Genomic DNA, 17,948 nt, shown 5'->3' with positions numbered 1-17,948 from the left:
GCTGGAGGCCTCGCACGACATAGTCGAGTGGCTTGCTTTCGGCCATGTCTACAATAGTAATGTGTAGGGGACTGGTGATAGGGTTTCAAGGGCGTTGGACAGGTCCAGTAGGTGATTACTGATAAGAAATTGAGGATAACGCGGCTTAGAGCAGGAATCAGAAAGCGTGGGTGGAAGACAAAATGTCAGAGCGAGCTGAACCCAAGGGGAATCAGAACCAATCCAAAAGGTATAGGATGAATTGAAATGTTGAGTTGAACAGATGGATGCTGCCTGGACATGGTAGGGTGTGTCCTTGCTTATGTGAGTGTACAAACATGGAATAATTTGCGTTTTTTTTACTACGCCTCTTTACTCGACACAATATGGTCTTTTATAGTTTTGGGATGGTCAGGAAGTATAAGATATGGGGTTAGGACAGGGGTAAATAATGCTAGGCAGAAAAGGTAATGTACCTGTTGATTATGTTACTCACATCCTCTGACATGGCTGGCGCCAAATATCCTCCAGTTTGATTTATATCCATTGTGAGATAAGGAAGCTTATACATGCAGTTTGGTAGTCAAGCGGTGAAAGCAACCTGATAGTCTCGCCTTTCCGAAGCTATGGCTATACTGATGGTAGCTGATTGTGCCTCTGTTTAGTCATATTGAATAAGCTAGATACTCATAACTTAGGTGCCACGTCGGCCATCCAATAATGACAATTGTCTCCCATCCACAAAGCCTGAAGATTTGGCGGCAGCAAACGGGATTGACTATTCCAAACTTGTCCTAGTGCATTGAAAGCTCTAGCCAATGAACATCGGCTGAACTGCCGGCCCGGTGATGAATTAATAATCATCCTGTTTATCTCACCACCTGTCGCAAGCATCACAACAGCTTTCATTCCTTACTCAATAGCTCCGATCTGCTCAGCACTGAAGCCATGGCCGAACACCCGTCCATCACTCTCTCTGCTCTCCGTAAGAATTTGACTATTATATTATCCATCTACCCTCACTAACCGTTTGCGAAGTCTCCGCCGGCGGCGTTGCCGGATACCTGAAGACACGCTCAAGGCCCTCCCTGATCGCTGGTCTTGGTCTGGGTGTTTCCTATGCTTTCTCTGGTAACTAGAACCTGGAATGATATCTTTGTGTGATATCTTTGTGGACTTCGAGCTAACCAAGCAAGGCTACCTCCTGAAGCAAAACAAGGACTACGGCGCTGAGCTCGCCCTGGCCAACAGCGTGGTTCTGCTGGGCGCTGGAGCATCAAGGACAATCAAGACCAAGGCGAAGGCCCCTGTTCCAATCGGCCTTGCTACTGCTGGTCTCTTGGCGTCGCTATACTATGCGAAGAAGGTCAAGGAGTTCCGGTATGGTGTGTAGAGCGGGGGTCTGGGGTTCTGTTTGAATTTAGCTTTGTACATTATTTTTTCACGTTGTATTATGGCCTCTCTACTCAATTCATGATCGTCCGATACTGGGCGCATATGGAAGATGATGATATGGGAATGTTATGTGACGTTCATCGTGTACACCTGGTGTACACTATGAGCCTCCTGGCTGGCTTACGCCACGTAATATATGAGGCCTAATCACTAGCCCCTGATCTGACCCCTCTGTGTATTGCATTGAGAGAGATTAAAGAAGAGATCTATCATCATCGAGATAGAAAATCGCCATACGGCATCCGATCCTTAGTAGACTAAGTTTGTGTAGTTGATACAGCTGCCTTCTGCCATTTCCCTTCTGAGAATCACAACAGAAGACAATAAGATGGTGTCTTAGGCACGCTCGAGCATTCCACAGCAGTCGCCCTCGAGGTACTGCTAGTCTACCACAGACTTCATGCCGTCTTGTGCACGCAATTACGACAGCCCGCCTCGGTTACGATGCTGACTGCCGTGAGGCAGCACTTGGATAGGCGGTAGAGGGATGTGGTCTCTTAGACGTCCATACTATGCCTGTAGTTGCAGCAGGACAGGTGACTGGCTGATACCCACTGGAAGGCTGCGGTGCAGATTTCGATTGGCCCAACGGCATTACAGGTAAAGGTGATTTGTCTGCGGCATTTGTGTCCATCTTTCTGACAATCCCTGATTGTAGAAGACTACGGTAGAGATAAGGGCTGGTGCAGTAGATTCCGACGTGAACAATGTGCAGGATTAATGGCATGGTAAGCTTAGAAATTCAAATCGATATAGGCGAGTTTGACAACGGAGCAACGGAGCACGGGTAAAGTGTTCCAGCCTCGTCATCGGCGGACATATTGCAGATATTTGACAGTTCTGACATAAGGCCTTCGTCAAACAACCAGGCAGCCAGTATTCTTAGTTGTACGATGAGCATAGATCGGTGGGTATGAATCAGAAGAGACTCATTGTTTGTTGTCGAGCATGTTTCTGGAGGAGTTGAATTCGCCATTGGGTGGTAGACGGGGGTCAGGGTTAGGGCCAGCTGTCAAATGCTTCAAATATTTTCATAATCTAAGACTAGAGTTGGGATTCTGTTAATTGATTTAATTACAAGGAAAAAATTTCTCTTTAAAAAAGTAACGAGTTTCTTCAATAAGAAATATGGTTCTTGTAAGAAGCTGCTATTATGTAACCTACCCTGGTCCTTTAGTCACACAATAATAAAGAAGTAATTGACGTGTATATTGTTCAGACTGGCTTAGGAAACTGCAGTAGAGCAGAGTTAATTCAATGAGCCGTATGAGACTGCTAAGGAAATTACTGTAACCTACTTAAGGTTTTAAGAAAAGAGCTGGGGAGGAAGGTTAGATTATTTACATACAGAACCTCCTAGACGTCTCCATCTCTATAAGGCCAATATACTGTTTAACCAATTGGGCAGTCTAGTGCGTAGACAATCTGCCCCAGAACCTGTGGGTGATTATCTAGGCCTAGAATCCCGCTGCGGCCCCCGGATTAACAAGTTTAGCATATTAAAGAATAGATGCGTCTTTTCAGCGTTATTAGATGCTTTGGTTAGAGCTCCTACTAATACCTTTTTAAGTCCCTCCTAGTTGATTAGAGAGTTTCGCCAGGAAGGGTTATCGCTTATAATGCCTCGCCAGGAGCAGAACGGTTAAATTCAAGGCCTTTGATATCACGCCAATATCTAGAGCTGTAGAGGAACTGGGAAAAAATAAGCACAAAGACAGGCAACATCTAACACAGGCGTCGGCTCTGATAAAGCGGACATGCGTGCCATAAGCGGAGCTTATTGCAGAGATTGGAGATAAGGATTCTATCCTGGATAAAGTTCCAGATAGAAGCGGATACGGAATTTAATGGCACATACGGTGTGGGCGTGTTCCGTCGGAGAAGGCGCTCCCGGCAGCCAGCTTAGAAGGGTTCCAGAGTTAATGGCCAGACTTCGAATTCGGCTTTGGTTTTCCTAATTGGAGAATACTAGCTTCTCCAAGAGCGAGTATGGATGGCTGCGACGTGCGGTCCCATTGCATTGCCGATAACAGTCACTCTTTCAAGCACTACGTGGCAACGACGGGCTCTCTGAATCGACGATATAAGACTGCCGTTCTCCGATCGTGACATAGCTTTTGTGCGTATTAAACTATTCCCGTGTCCACTAAATGCAGTATTTACGCCATTATGACCCGCGTAGAGACAGTCGACCTGGCCACCACCACAGCGGCCTACTATGCGCCGGCCACAATCACCTCAGCAAACAGCCAAGTCATCCATGTGGCTGGGCAAGCTGAAATGACAAAAGATGAGACCGTACCCGCAGACTACGAGTCACAAGTCCACCTGGCACTTCTGAACCTTCGCAAGATCCTTATCCTTTCAGGAGCCTCGGTCAAAGATATTCTCAAGCTTACCCTCTACATCGTCAACTACAACTCAGCATCCCGGGTGCATACTCGCCATCTCAAACGGTTTCTGGCAGGCCACCGTCCAGCCATTACACTCGTTCCTGTTGCGCGGCTGGCTGCGCCAGCTTGGCTATTCGAGGTAGATGCTGTCGCCGTGCGCCCGGCTTCTGCGGTGCCAAGGTCCTTGACGGGGACTGCAAATATGGGGAAACTGGATGTGCAGTGCTGCGTCCGAGCTTCAACGAGCAGGGTTATCGTACATTATCTTAGAGGCGAGAGATCGCGTCGGTGGCAAGACTTGGTCGCAGCCAATCCTGGGAGATAACTCAGGATATGGAGTGGTTGATATAATAATGAAAGATTAATTGACTTAAAATTTTAATGAATAATATATTTAATAACGATTATATTTCTTGGAGCAGCGTGGATAAATGATGTGAATCAGAGCAGGGTCTATGCGCTGGCTAAGAGATTCGGCGTCGAGATTTTGGAGCAGAATACAACCGGACTGTGCGTGCTACAAGACGTCGACGGAGACTGTTCAACATTCGAATACGGGGAACTGCCAAAGGTATTTGTTCTTTCATCGAGCAGCGAGAGGTATGAACTAACGTGGTTTAGTTCGACGCTGCCACTCTCCAAGATATCGCCCGGATCCGCGATATGGTCGAAGCAGACTGCCACTCTCGATCCAGTTCGTCCTCGAAACACAGAGTGGGATCCCGATGACTTTTGAGGCCTATCTTTGGTCCCGCAGTGCTGGCAAGGAGACTCTCGCGACGTCCGCTGTCTGGATCCGTGCCATGCTGGGGCAGGATCTACGCGACATCTCTGCTCTCTGGTTCATTGCATACTGCAAAGCTGGCGGTGGTTTACTCCAGATGCGATCTGACAGAAAGGGTGGAGGACAACACCTTCGAATCCGGCAGGGAATGCAGATGATTTCCAAAGTAATTGCTGAGACTCTTCCTCAGGATGTCGTTTGTCTCGCCCGTGGTCAGCGTCACTCAAGGGCGCAATCCCGGGGTTGAGGTCGTGCGGCAGACAAAAAGACACTGCAAGCGTGCAAAGCTATTATCACCGTTCCCAGTCCTGTCCTCAAGATGATGGACTTCTCCCCCAAGCTCCCCGCGCTGAAGCAGCTGTGGGCCGAGTCCTCCAATTACGGCTACTACACAAAGCCATGATGATTTTCCGCACTCCATTCTGGGTAGAGAAGGGCTACTGCGGTCTTATCCAGTCCTTCGCCAGCCCGGCGTCTGTGATACGCCACACCAGCAGTCTCCCAGACAAGAAATATATCCTCACGTGCTTCATGGCCTCTGATTTGGGCCGTGCCTGGGCTGCACTGCCTACGGATGGTCGCAAAGCAGCACTCATTAAACAAATCGGGAAACTGTTTGACGCCAAAACCGAAGCCGCTGGTCATTTGGTAGACCTGGTGATTTACGAATGGGTGAATGACCCGTACTCTGGATGGGGATGTCCCTGTATTGCGCTGACCCCTGGGGTGATGGATGCTGTCGGAGAGACCATTCGAGAGCCAGCAGGGAATTTGCATTTCGCTGGGACCGAGGCGGCGGTTAGGTGGAGGGGATATATGGAAGGAGCTATAGAGAGTGGTGAGCGGGCAGCGGCAGAGGTGATACAGAAGCTAAACGCTGCCTCTGCGCGGTTATAGATGAGTATTTAATACATCTTCAAGGTAAAGCCATGGATAGATCGCCTTGAACCGCAAAGCTGCAACCCTGATACATATCCCTTTTCTAGGACATTCCCATGTATTGTTCCGGGTTCCTGCAGCTTGCGACCTCTGCTAAATGATTAGAAACTTGAAAGAGGTGGTTCAGCGTCTTAGTACCACTGATCAGCACTTCATGATACGGTAGCATGGGACATCGCTTGTATATGCAGCTCAGCTCTTAAAGATGTCATAAGTACCCGAACAGAGACAAAGAACAAGCTGGAATCATGCAGATTTCCCGCGTTGACTTTTAGGCTCAAAACTGGGACGTTGGGAAATAACTGTGAAAAAAAACCACGATAATCATCAGTTCACATGAGGTGTGAACGAGGGATCTAATACTAAACTTGCTCCGTCCTGGAAGGCCGCGAGAAGAAAAGACTGGGGTGGGCGACGGCGCGCTCGACACTTTAATATATGAAAAATAACACTTCAAAGATATCAAAGAGGCCCCTTCTGCAAAAGCAAAGAGCGTATCGCAAACAGAGACAAGAAAGCAGTTAGGTGGTTTATCTCTGTACCAGCACCGATATGATACGATCTTCGCAGACGGCAAGACTTCGCGACTTTTCTTTGTGAACTTGCTACCGAATCTCTTAGACCTCGACAGTTTAGCCACGAAAGCGCGGCCATAGCGTATGGAAGATTCTGGCCAACGGGGGTGATGACATGCAGAATGGCGCTGCCAGGTAGATACTTGAAGCTCTAAAGTCGGGGGGTTAGAGGAATCATATGGACCAACTGCCATGTGCAAATGTTGATAAACTGCCGAATAGACTTCATGAATTAACCACCAATCGGCTATATCTTCGGTCGTTTCTGATTTGGCTGGCTGAGGAAGAACGTGCGGTGTTGGGGGGTCAGACCGCAGTTCTTAGGCTTCGACGCCAACTAATGACTTGTTTGTCTCGGTACCCATGACACCGTGCAAGATTCGTCACAGATCAAACTCGAGGCTTTGTATCCTGACTTCCCAATTGGTCTCAAACGGTGATTAGAGGGCCATATCTCAGGTAGCCTCAAAAGCAGCCACCGCTGTGTGGAAACTGCGGCATTCAGCTGTCCTATGCGTGGGGTGCTGTAAGCCGAGCTGCACGTTATCATATAAATTCGTTGTGCCACCCAGGCTTGCCCAGTCCTAAGCTTTCTATATTCTCCAACATCTATCTACACTATAACCCGTACTGGAAATGTCGAGTGTCAATCTAGGTCAAATGGGAGATGGTAGTGGCGCCCAAGTGGCGACAATGCAGTTCATACAGCAGTTCTACACTCTCTTGGACGGTGAATCCCCGGAAGCAGCACAAGAATGGAGTGACATGTTTGCAGACGACGCTGAGTTTGTCACGCCTGTTCAGACCCTGGGCGGACGACAAGGTATTTGGGCCCGTCGTACTCGAACAGCGAGTTTTTCGCGAAGCTATAGTCTAATGTGAACCAGCAATAAGAGCCCAACGAGAAGAATTTTGGACTCAGTTCCCTGGGCTGAAACACCAACCTGTTCGCGTTTATGTCTCGCCGTTTTCGCCGTTGGATGTCGTGGTCATCAACAGTTATGAATTTACTGGAAAGGACGGGCAACATGTTTTATCGCACACAGCGGCTGAGTTTAGACTAGTTGAGAGCAAAGACAACCGTCTGGTCGTGCAGAGGTTGGAGATATTTCTGGTATGTCGGCTTCGGCTGTTCCTCTCCTTTCCTTTCCTTCCTTTCCTTCCTTTCCTTTCCTTTTCTTTTTTTTTTCTTTTTTCTTTCTTTCTTTCTTTTTTTTTTCTTTTTTCTTTCTTTCTTTCTTTTTTTTTTTTTTTATTTTTTCTTTTTTTTTTTTGAGCTGAAAGAGATCTATGGTATTTAGGCAGCTGAGCAGTTGACTAACTAGAAAACAGGATCCAACGGTTTTGGGCTGGAAATAGGCTTCTCGAGGTCACTGGTAACCGATGAGGAAAACGGCTAGGCGACATCTAGTGTTATGTGTGATATTGGGAATGCTTCAATTCATGCGTCCCATCGACGTACTTTTGGTCCTGCCTTCAGTATAAGCATTCCTCTGGTAACGTCTCGAAAATGGCAGTAGCCATGTCAGCAATATGCTCTTCGGAGTTAACTAAAGCTCATTGGGTACACTGAGACCTTATGGTTCATCACACTACATAAAGGAAATGATAACCATTGGAATGCCTCAAGCAATGCAAGTTTCCGCGGCCACAGCAGCACGAGTCTCTTTGTCTCTTCTTCGGCGCCCTTCGCCAAAAGTACCTTTTCATCCCAGCAACACCTCAAACATGCTGAAGTAAACCATTCAGTTCTAGTCCCAGGCCCTGCTTGTGCGACCTCCACCCATTCTTGATAGATGTCCAAAACTCAGCAAACGTCGTCCAGAGGGTAGATGTGGTACTAGTACTTCCCTCTATTATGCTCCTCGACAAGAACAAAGCTGGGCCGCGTACAATCTTGGATCTATAATTCCGGGAGGAAACCAGACCACAAATATTGTGATCCCAAACACTGGAAGATGAGGTATCTGCCCAATTACATGAAAAAGCCGAATTCGACGGTTCTCACCCATGTAGCATGGCTATTTGCATCTGGTACTTTTTCTAGACTCAGCCCTAAGCTGTTAGCTCAGCCCCTACAGCAGTCTCCCTCGGGTCATGTTACTAAGCCTGTGCAGACTAGGCGTGGGCATGCTGTAAACTGGAAGTTTTAAGTCTAGAGCTACTGGTCTCAACTAGGGGAATCAAATGCGACTTGCGTTCCTCGACCACCTGAACAGAGATTACCAGCGAGACATCATCTACTCGTTCTATTTTACCGCTTAGATTGACATGTGCCCATGTGACTCATTGCCATTTTCCCAATTAGGAAGTTATTTGATGTGGTCCCTGTGGAGCTGGGACCAGGAAAAGAAAGAGCCAATAGTATTTAGGCTCTTATAGTGAACGGCAATCTATCTATTGCATGCCCATCCAAGACTCAAAAGATCTGGACTTATGGTTCTAACAGATATCTCGGGCCCTTGATTCACTGTTGCTCTGACATACCAGCTGGCATCCCCATTGCCGTTACAGGGTCTATAGACGAACCCCACCAATTATGGGCGCATAAGCCGTTGATACCAGCCAGATGCCATCCCAGGCGGTAGGCCATATGCACCAGAAGATGTCAGAATGAAGCAACGAGTTTACCGAGTAGTACGTGGTACTGGTTATTCTCACTATCGAAATTTAATGCCTTTCCAGCTTATTTTACTGCTAGTCACCACTTTTAACCATTTTTTTCTCCGCCAAAGGGCAAATGCCCGAGTGTGTTGTCGGAAAGCGCAGACAAAAACAGGCCCAGGCCCACTCTGCCCATGAAAAAGTCATCTCAAGAGAGGATCGTCCATTGCTCTCGGATTTGACTACCTGATATAGACCCTGAGCGCACTGTCAAGCCCGAGTGGTAGGTTAAGTGTCTTCTTTTATAAGACAGGGCAATACCCGTTCCTGGTGTTCCAAATGGGCCACCATGACTTCCCATACTTTTATAGAGAGACAAGAAACTATGCTTGGTCCATCGGCATCTACACTATCTCGGAGAGCGAGGTCGTCTCTGAAATGCACGAGCAATGCTCTCTGGGATGTCCTGAATGATATCTGGCACCCGCAGAGCAACCCCCATGGCTACGTGACCCTGGGCGTTGCCGACAACACTCTGATGCAGCAACAGCTGCTGTTCCGCGCGAACAGCAGTTTCGAAATGTCTGGGCAGCATCTTGCCCTGAACGACACCATCACAGGTTCTCCCCGGCTGAAAGCAGCCATCGCTGATATTCTGTCCCGGTATCTCCACCCCTCGAAACTACTCAGACCGTCGCATATCCTTGCCACGAACGGGGTGGCATCAGCCATCGAGCACTGCTCCTGGGCCCTCTGCGACCCGGGCGACGGTATCCTGGTGGGACGCCCCTATTTCCGTGGGTTCAGCCGAGACATCTGTCTTCGGCCAGCGGCAAGGCTTGTCCAAGTAAGCTTCGAAGGGGTGGACCCTCTCGGCATATCTGCGGTATCGATATACGAAGAGGCCCTGATAAACTCCAGCAAGCAGGGCTGTGCGATCCGAGCCATCATGATCTGCAACCCACACAACCCGCTAGGCCGATGCTACTCTCAGTCATTCCTTATCGAGATCATGAAGCTCTGTCAACGATTCGGCGTCCACCTGATTAGCGACGAGATATACGCGTTGTCAGTTTGGCGGGAGGGCCAGGATGGGGCGGTCTCAATGAACAAATTCACATCCGTCCTCTCTATAGACCATGACGGCCTGATCGATCCGAGTCTGGTACATGTCTTATGGGGTGTCAGCAAGGACTTCGGAGCAAACGGCATGCGATTAGGAGCTGTTATCTCGCAGGGAAACAGCGACATGCTCGAGTCTATCCGGGGTGTCGCCCAGTACAGCTCGGTTTCCGGCCTGGCGGACTGTTTTACAACGAACATTCTGGAGGATGAAAGGTTCGTAAATCAGTTCATTGCGGAAAACAACAAAGCGCTCGCTGCTACCTATGAGTATGTTGTTGCTTTTATGGATAGGCACGGGATACCCTATGCCAGGGGATCGAACGCCGGCTTCTTTGTATGGTGTGACCTGTTAACACCATATCTGAAACTGCAGCCTGCGAGTTCGTTCGACGGCAGCGAAAAGGCAAAGGCAATAAAGAACAGGGAACTGCTAGACAAGTTGTCCCGGTTCAAGGTACATCTTGGGGTTGGCGATGACTTTGGCAGTGAACAGAAAGGATGGTTCCGTATTACCTTTTCTCAGTCGCAGGAGCAGCTCGATGAGGGGTTGGCTCGCATCATAGACGCCTTGCGGTATTGATGCTGATCACATATGTATACGTACATAGTTACGGCGTCGAACGGTGATTAGGCTATTACTTAAGTGGTTCTACCTTTTCCCCGAGATTCAAGGCGGCTATAATGGCCCTGTCCATGCAGGTGTAAGACAGATGTTCACCCGCAGAGATGTTATATTCTGACGCTATAATAAATCCTATTGTTGTACCCAGATGGAGTATTATTGTAGAGGTTTCATAGAGCCAGATACAATGTAAGTTTGTAGAACCATTCGGTAAAAACGTGAATAGCCTATGCTTTCCCGTCAATAAGCTTCTCCAGCTGAACCAGACAGTTCAACTGCTCATTTTCACGTTGAATCTGAGTACAACGCACTTTGAAGTCTGTCTCCGACAGGACTCTACCGACAGCTTTCTGGAGAGCCTCGACAGTAGGCGTTTTTGTCCGCAGGTTCACGGCGATCCCAGCCCACTCGCCGCGCATCGCTACTTCGGCTTTGTCTTCTAATATACCATCAGAGTAATTGTGTTGATTGGACTTGCTGGAATATGCAAGCGCGCGTAATGAATTGTCGTGCGTGGGAAAGTGAAGCAGAGAACTCACGTCCGGTCCCAGCCAACACCATTAGAACGCCGTTCATGACGCTGTGCATGAGCCCACCGTATCCAGCATTGGACACAAACACATCCGCGTATTTGAGAACTGCATCGTAGAGCAGGAAGTCGACGATCTTCGCATTGATTGTTATTTCCACGCCCTCCAACTTAGCTCCCCGGATACCGAGTGCTCCGATAACCATGCAGTCATCACGGCCAGCTAAGGCCTTCAGTGTAGGGATAAGAAGCTCCGTATAGTCAATCATGAATGTTCCTTGACTGGCGAAGATGATAAGTTTGCCTGTATTTTTGGCAGCCAGCACATTCCCGTTGGCGTTAAATACAACCTTATGTTTTCTGAAACTGCTTGGTTGATTTTTGTGGCGAAGTATTAATACCGTCCATCCAGCTTGTTAAGAGCCAAGTGAATATTCGATCTATCGTAATAAATGACACGGACTGGTGATGCCGTAGACGATAGTGCTGTCTAAGCTGTCTATCAACCCCCGATACCATATCAGTCAAACCACTACTGACTATATAGGTTGCCCTTAGCGTAAGCCCAACATGCTCACCCTGGCCATTTATTAATATTCAATTATAGTGCGCTTAGTACGCTAGCAGAACACTCTATCTCGCACATGAACTGAAACCTATTTATTTCCTCAACAACCGTCGACACTGCACTCGACGCCTCAGTGCGCGCCTGCACCGCTGACTTCCCTCGCTGTCCTCGTCTCCCTCTCCACCTTCTTGTCGCCCAATGACACCCCTATCTCCCTAATGATAAGCCAAGCGGGAAACAGAGCGAGTGCCCACAGGCCGAAGTTGAGATAGATACTTCCAACGGACGCCATAATGGAGATACTGCTTAGTCCGTACTGCACAGTATTAGGAAACTACAATCAGATACAGCCTAAGAAACGCTGAGGGGGAGACTAACCGAAACAGCCTGCGAGGCAGACTCCATACCACGTAACAGACTGGCAATACGGACGACCTCTTCTTCATCCTTTGCCAAGTTGCCGACGATAAAGTACCTATTGCCTCTTAGCTCCACATCACGGTGACCATAGCTATCACTGAGAACGAAAAGGAGTCCTTACAGAAACATATAGTTCAATTGAAATCCCACAACCCAGAAGAGGTAGAGAGGGAATCCCCTCCCGAACCCAGAGTCGCTCCAATCGAAGACGGGGTTCGTTTTGTGGAAATCTGTGACAACAATCGTACCCCAAAGCCACCATGCCCCCTGAAGACCAAGCACAATGATGAATCCCACACGGCTTCTCAACTTCAGCGAGATCTTGCTATCCAGAAATGCACCGAGCAGGTTCCCCGATACGATCGCCATGATTCCAGACACGAAACTTCCCAGTGCTCTTGCCCTCACCGAGAACCAAAGCGAGTTGTATGTAAACATGACGGCCTCACCGAATGTCGCCTGCCAGATGAGCGGGATGATAAGGACAAACTTCTTGCTCAGTAGCAGCTTGGTCATCGCTTTGATCTCGAACCAGACATTGTTGGCGATCCGCAGTTTTACTGGGACACCGTCTGTCCGTTCAACTTTCCCTGGGCTCGTCAAGAGCAAACCCACAAAGGGACCGAAGGCCTGCAGCGCGATGAATATATAGTACACTACATAGCTCACACTCCCTGCCGTGTTGCGATGGACATTGACACCGAGATTGATAGCCCCGCCAACGATCTGCCCACCAACCCGGAAGGAAAGCCAGAAACCCAGAAACCGGCCCTGGTTCTGGGGTTCCGGATAAGAGAGCGCGATAGCGGACTCGGCCATCCAGAAAAGCCCGGCAGAAATTCCGCAAAGCGCGGCTCCAAATAGCGTCAGCCAGTCACTATCGTACCGCACCTGGGTATAGATCCCCGCAGCGTACGGCGCATACCCCATCGTCCCAACGATGAGGGTCCATTTGATGCCGATGAATTTCACGATCACACTGCCGAAGAAGCAGGAGAGCACCATAAGGCAGAAAGTGAGTGCATTGGCGGTGTTGACGAGGTAGGGCTTTGAGGCACCTCCGCCGCCGAGGGAGTTCATTGCACCCCAGATTCCCGGTGCGAAGAAGTTGCACAAGCCCAGTATCAGGGCGTTGAAGTAGGTCGAGCGGTACCATTTCACTGGACGCGTTTGTTAACTCTATAATATAAGGGTTAAGCAGGAGAGGCATTTACCTGGGTATTTCCTAGGCGTGGTGATAGAGTCGGAGGTTGCGACCTCTTCGTCGGTCATGATGTCTTTTTCTCCCATTCTGACCGAACCCACGTTTGGCTGATTATATGGTAATGCCGTAGTTTGCAAAAGACTGTCGTTGGTGGGTGAGAACAACCCCAGACTAGACAAGGCCCTCGATCTCGATGCAGGCAGCTCGGAGACGTTAAATATCCCCACGTGGCAGACAGCAGAGAGATATGACAGTCGGTATTCTACCGATAGCTGCCAGACCTCCGGTTCAGATTAAAAGTCAAAATCTTCACGTTGGAGGTTTGTCTCTCCACTCGGTGCTCACGGCTCCTGGTGGTTGGCGATGTTGCATTCCCGGCTTAGGGTGACGTGCTCGCACGGCATTTTAGTCTCTCTCTTCCTGTACATTTGGAGATGTTTTAGGCCTGCTAAACGACTGACTCGTTCATGCCAAGTTAAATTGAAGTGAAAAATACGCGGCTTGTTTGTGGCTTGTGGTCTGAATTTGGGCCTAGCTTTTTATCTCCCATAAGCACATTCATTACAAGGTTGTATATCAATCTGTATGTAGATAGCAAGTAGAACAACGTAAAACAATATACTATACGTAACTTGTTCCAAGGCCTTGACTGTTCAAGACATGTATAGAAGCTTACTCAGTATCATTCTCATGAAATACCAGCGCCCGCACCTCGATACTCTCCCTAGGCAACTCGTTCACAGTCTCTGGGTTAACGAATGCGCTGTGCGGCACGCGTCTAGCCCGCCCATCCGTCTTGGAATCAAAGCACTTGATCAATGTAACTAGATCCGGCGTCTGTCCGTACCGATAATACCACTTGGTATCCCGGTTAGGACGAACACCGTACGTCTCACCTTCACGGTCCGGGTAGATCAGCTTGATCGGGACGAGGTCTGAATCGGGCACGGTGTGGGCGTCTGCAACTGCTAACGGGTCCTTGAGGATTGTCCTTATGGGCCGCCAGACGTTTATGATCTGGTAGCGGCCTTTGAGAAGGCGCTCCGCTTCATCAGGAAGATGGTATGTCACGCGGTTCTTGGACGCGATGTACGACTGGTCGATGTGCACTCTTTGTACGGGGCCGCGGAGCTGAACAGTGCCCGCGCGGCTGTCGTTGGCCTGACGACGGATGGTATGGTCAAATATGAACACTTTCGATGCCCCAGTCCTGTACAGACACATATTCTATGTCAGTATGCCACTGGATGCAAGGGGAGTGCTGATGGTACTTACGCATCTTTCAAAAGCTGCTCCGTCTCCGGATAATACACATGCTTGATCTGCTCATCGTCTACAAAGTCCTTTTCGGCGCTACTGTGGTAGTAGAACTGGAACCCATTCCCATCGAGCGTATAGTCGAGCTCGTGGCCACTGACGTCGGTGATTGTGACTGGGACAGTTTCGGTAGGTTGCTTTCTGTAGCTCTCGACATCACCGACGTAGTTAGGCGTCGGACCGGTGCCGTCCTCATGGTCTTTGAAAAAGTTCAGCGTAGTTTGGACATGGTGCGGTTGAGAAGACTGTGTTTGGATAGACGGGGTGGTGAGGGGAGCTGGGGCCTGGGCTTGGGCCTGGGAGGGAAGGACGGATGCGGACGCCATTTTAGCTTAGATATTAACTTGTCACAAGTCTAGCAGTTTGACAGTGTAATGCCTGAAGTATCTAAATGAGTCTTAGTATTGAACCGGTATGGAGAAGTGCAATCTTGAGATCTGAGGCCGAAGTTTAGTGTGCTGAGTGACGGTTTATATTATATGTCCCCAGATGAGGGGTCAGACAATGCGCAATGCCAATTTGTCAGACCAGCACGCAATCATCAATGTGACAGATGCCTGCAGTATGCTGATAAATTGAAAACAAGACTATTGGATAGCTTCCATTCTGTGCTGAGTGATCAAAAATCAAGCTGTATACCGTTGCATGTACAGGATGCAGTTGGGTTTTGTCTGATTTCTAATCAATGACGTTAGATTTCCAAGGCATTTGAATAGGCAGGAATAAGCTAACACAACCTAGCTGTCAGCTACTAAGCAGCTGATTATTAATGCTGGACTACTTTGCTGCAAGATCATGCTTTGGAAGCGATCTCCGTATGGACATATTAATGAAAATAATAATGACCCGTAGTAAAGTAGTTTACGCCTATGAAATGTAGTAGGAATGTCTACAGATGCTCAAACCTTTACCAATCTTGTAACAGCTGTTCCGTCGTCCAGCACCTTCTCCTCCTCCTCGAGTTTATACCCGCCCCATCTGGGAAGCAAGACTGTCCACACGTACCAGTAAATCACTCCAAAGGCAAGCCTGCATGATCAGTCAGCATCACTTCGGAACCTACGAGGAAGAATGAGAATGCAAAAGATGAATGGACATACACTCCGGTCCCGACAACGGCATACGTCGCATAGAAAAACTCCACATCACCCTTGTGCCCTGGAGGGGGAATAAACGGTGAAACCAGGAGGGCCAAGCACACAACGATCCGTAGCCAAACAGCGGGTAACCACGCTTTGAATGGACGGGTCAGGTACGGCTCGCGATACCGCAGAATCAGCATGCCGACTGTGATGGCGAGACCGAAAATCGTACCCGGGTAGCCCTCGACATCTAGGATGAAGTTGTAGACGTCGCCTTGCGGTGGGAGGGTTATGACCAGGATTGATGGGATGTAGTGCACTATCAAGCCCCAGAGGGGGGTGCCGAATGGTTTCGATGAGGAGAGGAGGTCGCCCCAAGGGAGGAAGCCCTGCCGAGCGATCTCTTGGTTGACTCGGGCCTGTTCTCCCTTTCTTTAGGACTGTAGTTGGAGGTGAAAAAAAGAAAATCAAAGTGAGATAAGACGTACCAGCGCAAATGTGACAACCATGACATTACCTGCCGCAGAGACGGCGATAGCAAAAGGGAACAGCGTTCCTCCTACACGCGGACCGAACAGACGATCGAAAAGCAAGGCCGCAACAAGCTCTCCACTCTGCTTAATCTCGTTAAGCGGGACAACAAGGAAGTACGAGAGGTTGGCTAGCAAATACAGCGCCGCCGATGTTAAGAGTGCGGCCGGACAAACCGTCTTGAGTGTGCGGATAGGATCGCGCACTTCGCCAAGCACATTATTGACATTATTCAGGCCGGCATACGAGTAGAGGACCTTGAAAAGCGAGGTCGAAAGGAGATTCCAGCTCCAGTTTGAGCCCTCCCAGAGGGTATCCCAGTTCATCAAGCCCTGATCCATTGCCGCAGATGCAGCGCCGGCACCGCTCTCAATTCCACTTGGCCGGAGGAGGATGACCCAGATCCCCGTCAGGGAAATCGATGAGATCAGGAAGATCTTCAGCCATCCCAGCACGTTCTGGATCCAGATGCCCGTCTGACGGAACCGGCCGTGGACAATAGTGATGAGGGTCAGCAGACCCGTCGCAAAGAGCTTATGAGTGAGCTCTGTGGGTGCGCCGCCGAACGCAAACACCGTGTACTTTGCAAAGATGATGCAGTTGCTTGCCGTAAACCCCAAGAGAACGGCCTGCACAGCAACGAGCGTAGACGCCAGGTATCTAGGTTTAGGGTAGGTATACTCGAGGTATACCTTATCGCCGCCTGAACGAGGCAGCATGCACCCGTACTCCATCGATATGACCATTCCACATGCCGCAAGGACGGTTCCGGCGCCCCAGAGCAAAAGCGAGAGCCCGATACTGCCTGATGACTTTACGATCGAGCCCGGGGTCGCGAAGATGCCGCTGCCGATGACCCGTGAGACTACGAGGATGTATGCGCTTGTCCAGCTGAGGTATTTGCCTGGCGTCGCGGTAGGAAGGCCGTCGCGGCCAGTGCTCGGCTCGATATCACTCTCTGCGCGGCATTCATATGGTGCCTGTAGCAGCGGCTGAGTTTCTGCCTCCATGGCTATGCTTGTAGAAACGATGGGGGCCAGTTCACGGCGACGTTCCTGGTGTTTACATGTTGAGGCAGGGTTGCCCGCAAGGGGTGCTTAGAAATGCTGGTGTTGAAAACATCCGGCACGTCATTTGGGTCACATTTGCGATCAGCCTTGGTGTCAGCAGCGACGGACATGTGTAACTGAGCTGTCAAATCCAGATCTTATGTCAGGGGCCAGTGGATACATGATATGCCTTGGTCGGTTGTACCGTACAACGACAGCAGCATGGAAAGCAACACTCGCTAGAGACGCGTCTTTTTTCTCATAACAAGCCCATTATCAAACCTTCTGGATCCCGGAAAACGCAAATAATATTTCCAATACTCCTCTGGGGCCCATGATCACCGAGGCATCCCCGATCGTGCTCCCCAGCTCCAGTTTGGTTGCCCCTTCATCACGCAATCCAACCCCGCGATTGGCAATGTTCTTTCGTGATAGCACACCACAATTGCGAGTGCCCATGCTATTCCTGCTTTCTGGCGTAGCGATTGCAAAATTACAAACCAAAGTTTCCAGCTTGGAGTCAACCAGCCGACTAATATGTTACGCTCTCGTGCGAGAGATGCGCTCCATATCTCCGATGGCCGGCCAGATTAGATGGAGAGCACAGAGCACGCAAGATTAGATCCAGTGCAAAGCCCTTGGCTCATTACCCTCTGAACTTGAAGTTCATCTTGAATAGTTCTGTTTCTTATTATCACATTCTACTTCCATTCCCATCCCCTGCAGCGGCAGCATCCCCAGCAGCAGCCACGTATCTTGCGGGAACCACCTT

At 49.4% G+C, this 17,948-nt stretch overlaps 8 protein-coding genes across 8 annotated transcripts, besides 1 other annotated feature; 4 read left to right on the top strand and 4 right to left on the bottom strand.

Moving 5' to 3' along the window:
- Positions 1 to 17,948: part of a sequence feature (contig 1.43 127..338545(1)) that runs on past both edges of the window.
- Positions 928 to 1,372, top strand: ANIA_02567 (TMEM14 family protein; the record flags this gene model as incomplete). Its single annotated transcript, XM_655079.1, has 3 exons — positions 928 to 964; positions 1,018 to 1,110; positions 1,176 to 1,372. 3 exons carry the CDS (start codon positions 928 to 930, stop codon positions 1,370 to 1,372), a joined length of 327 nt encoding a protein of 108 aa, XP_660171.1.
- On the top strand, positions 3,604 to 5,508 carry ANIA_02566 (uncharacterized protein; the record flags this gene model as incomplete). The annotated part of the gene is made up of 4 exons (XM_655078.1): positions 3,604 to 4,083; positions 4,273 to 4,427; positions 4,471 to 4,777; positions 4,918 to 5,508. 4 exons carry the CDS (start codon positions 3,604 to 3,606, stop codon positions 5,506 to 5,508), a joined length of 1,533 nt encoding a protein of 510 aa, XP_660170.1.
- ANIA_02565 (nuclear transport factor 2 family protein) lies at positions 6,762 to 7,484 on the top strand (the record flags this gene model as incomplete). The annotated part of the gene is made up of 3 exons (XM_655077.1): positions 6,762 to 6,948; positions 7,013 to 7,239; positions 7,458 to 7,484. 3 exons carry the CDS (start codon positions 6,762 to 6,764, stop codon positions 7,482 to 7,484), a joined length of 441 nt encoding a protein of 146 aa, XP_660169.1.
- Positions 9,079 to 10,434, top strand: ANIA_02564 (pyridoxal phosphate-dependent aminotransferase; the record flags this gene model as incomplete). Its single annotated transcript, XM_655076.1, has 1 exon — positions 9,079 to 10,434. The coding sequence occupies one exon, from the start codon at positions 9,079 to 9,081 to the stop codon at positions 10,432 to 10,434; it is 1,356 nt and encodes a 451-aa protein (XP_660168.1).
- On the bottom strand, positions 10,704 to 11,274 carry ANIA_02563 (glycosyltransferase; the record flags this gene model as incomplete). The annotated part of the gene is made up of 2 exons (XM_655075.1): positions 10,704 to 10,915; positions 11,016 to 11,274. The coding sequence occupies 2 exons, from the start codon at positions 11,272 to 11,274 to the stop codon at positions 10,704 to 10,706; spliced, it is 471 nt and encodes a 156-aa protein (XP_660167.1).
- On the bottom strand, positions 11,704 to 13,265 carry ANIA_02562 (DUF895 domain membrane protein; the record flags this gene model as incomplete). The annotated part of the gene is made up of 4 exons (XM_655074.1): positions 11,704 to 11,889; positions 11,952 to 12,090; positions 12,181 to 13,153; positions 13,208 to 13,265. The coding sequence occupies 4 exons, from the start codon at positions 13,263 to 13,265 to the stop codon at positions 11,704 to 11,706; spliced, it is 1,356 nt and encodes a 451-aa protein (XP_660166.1).
- ANIA_02561 (uncharacterized protein) lies at positions 13,673 to 14,840 on the bottom strand (the record flags this gene model as incomplete). The annotated part of the gene is made up of 3 exons (XM_655073.1): positions 13,673 to 13,778; positions 13,874 to 14,407; positions 14,473 to 14,840. The coding sequence occupies 3 exons, from the start codon at positions 14,838 to 14,840 to the stop codon at positions 13,673 to 13,675; spliced, it is 1,008 nt and encodes a 335-aa protein (XP_660165.1).
- Positions 15,376 to 17,359, bottom strand: ANIA_02560 (putative methionine permease; the record flags this gene model as incomplete). The annotated part of the gene is made up of 5 exons (XM_655072.1): positions 15,376 to 15,381; positions 15,420 to 15,543; positions 15,615 to 16,015; positions 16,085 to 17,182; positions 17,306 to 17,359. 5 exons carry the CDS (start codon positions 17,357 to 17,359, stop codon positions 15,376 to 15,378), a joined length of 1,683 nt encoding a protein of 560 aa, XP_660164.1.

Source organism: Aspergillus nidulans, chromosome VII (genome assembly GCF_000011425.1).
Source record: "Aspergillus nidulans FGSC A4 chromosome VII".
NCBI classification, from domain to species: Eukaryota; Fungi; Ascomycota; class Eurotiomycetes; order Eurotiales; family Aspergillaceae; genus Aspergillus; species Aspergillus nidulans.
This window is presented reverse-complemented; position numbering and strand designations above follow the sequence as displayed.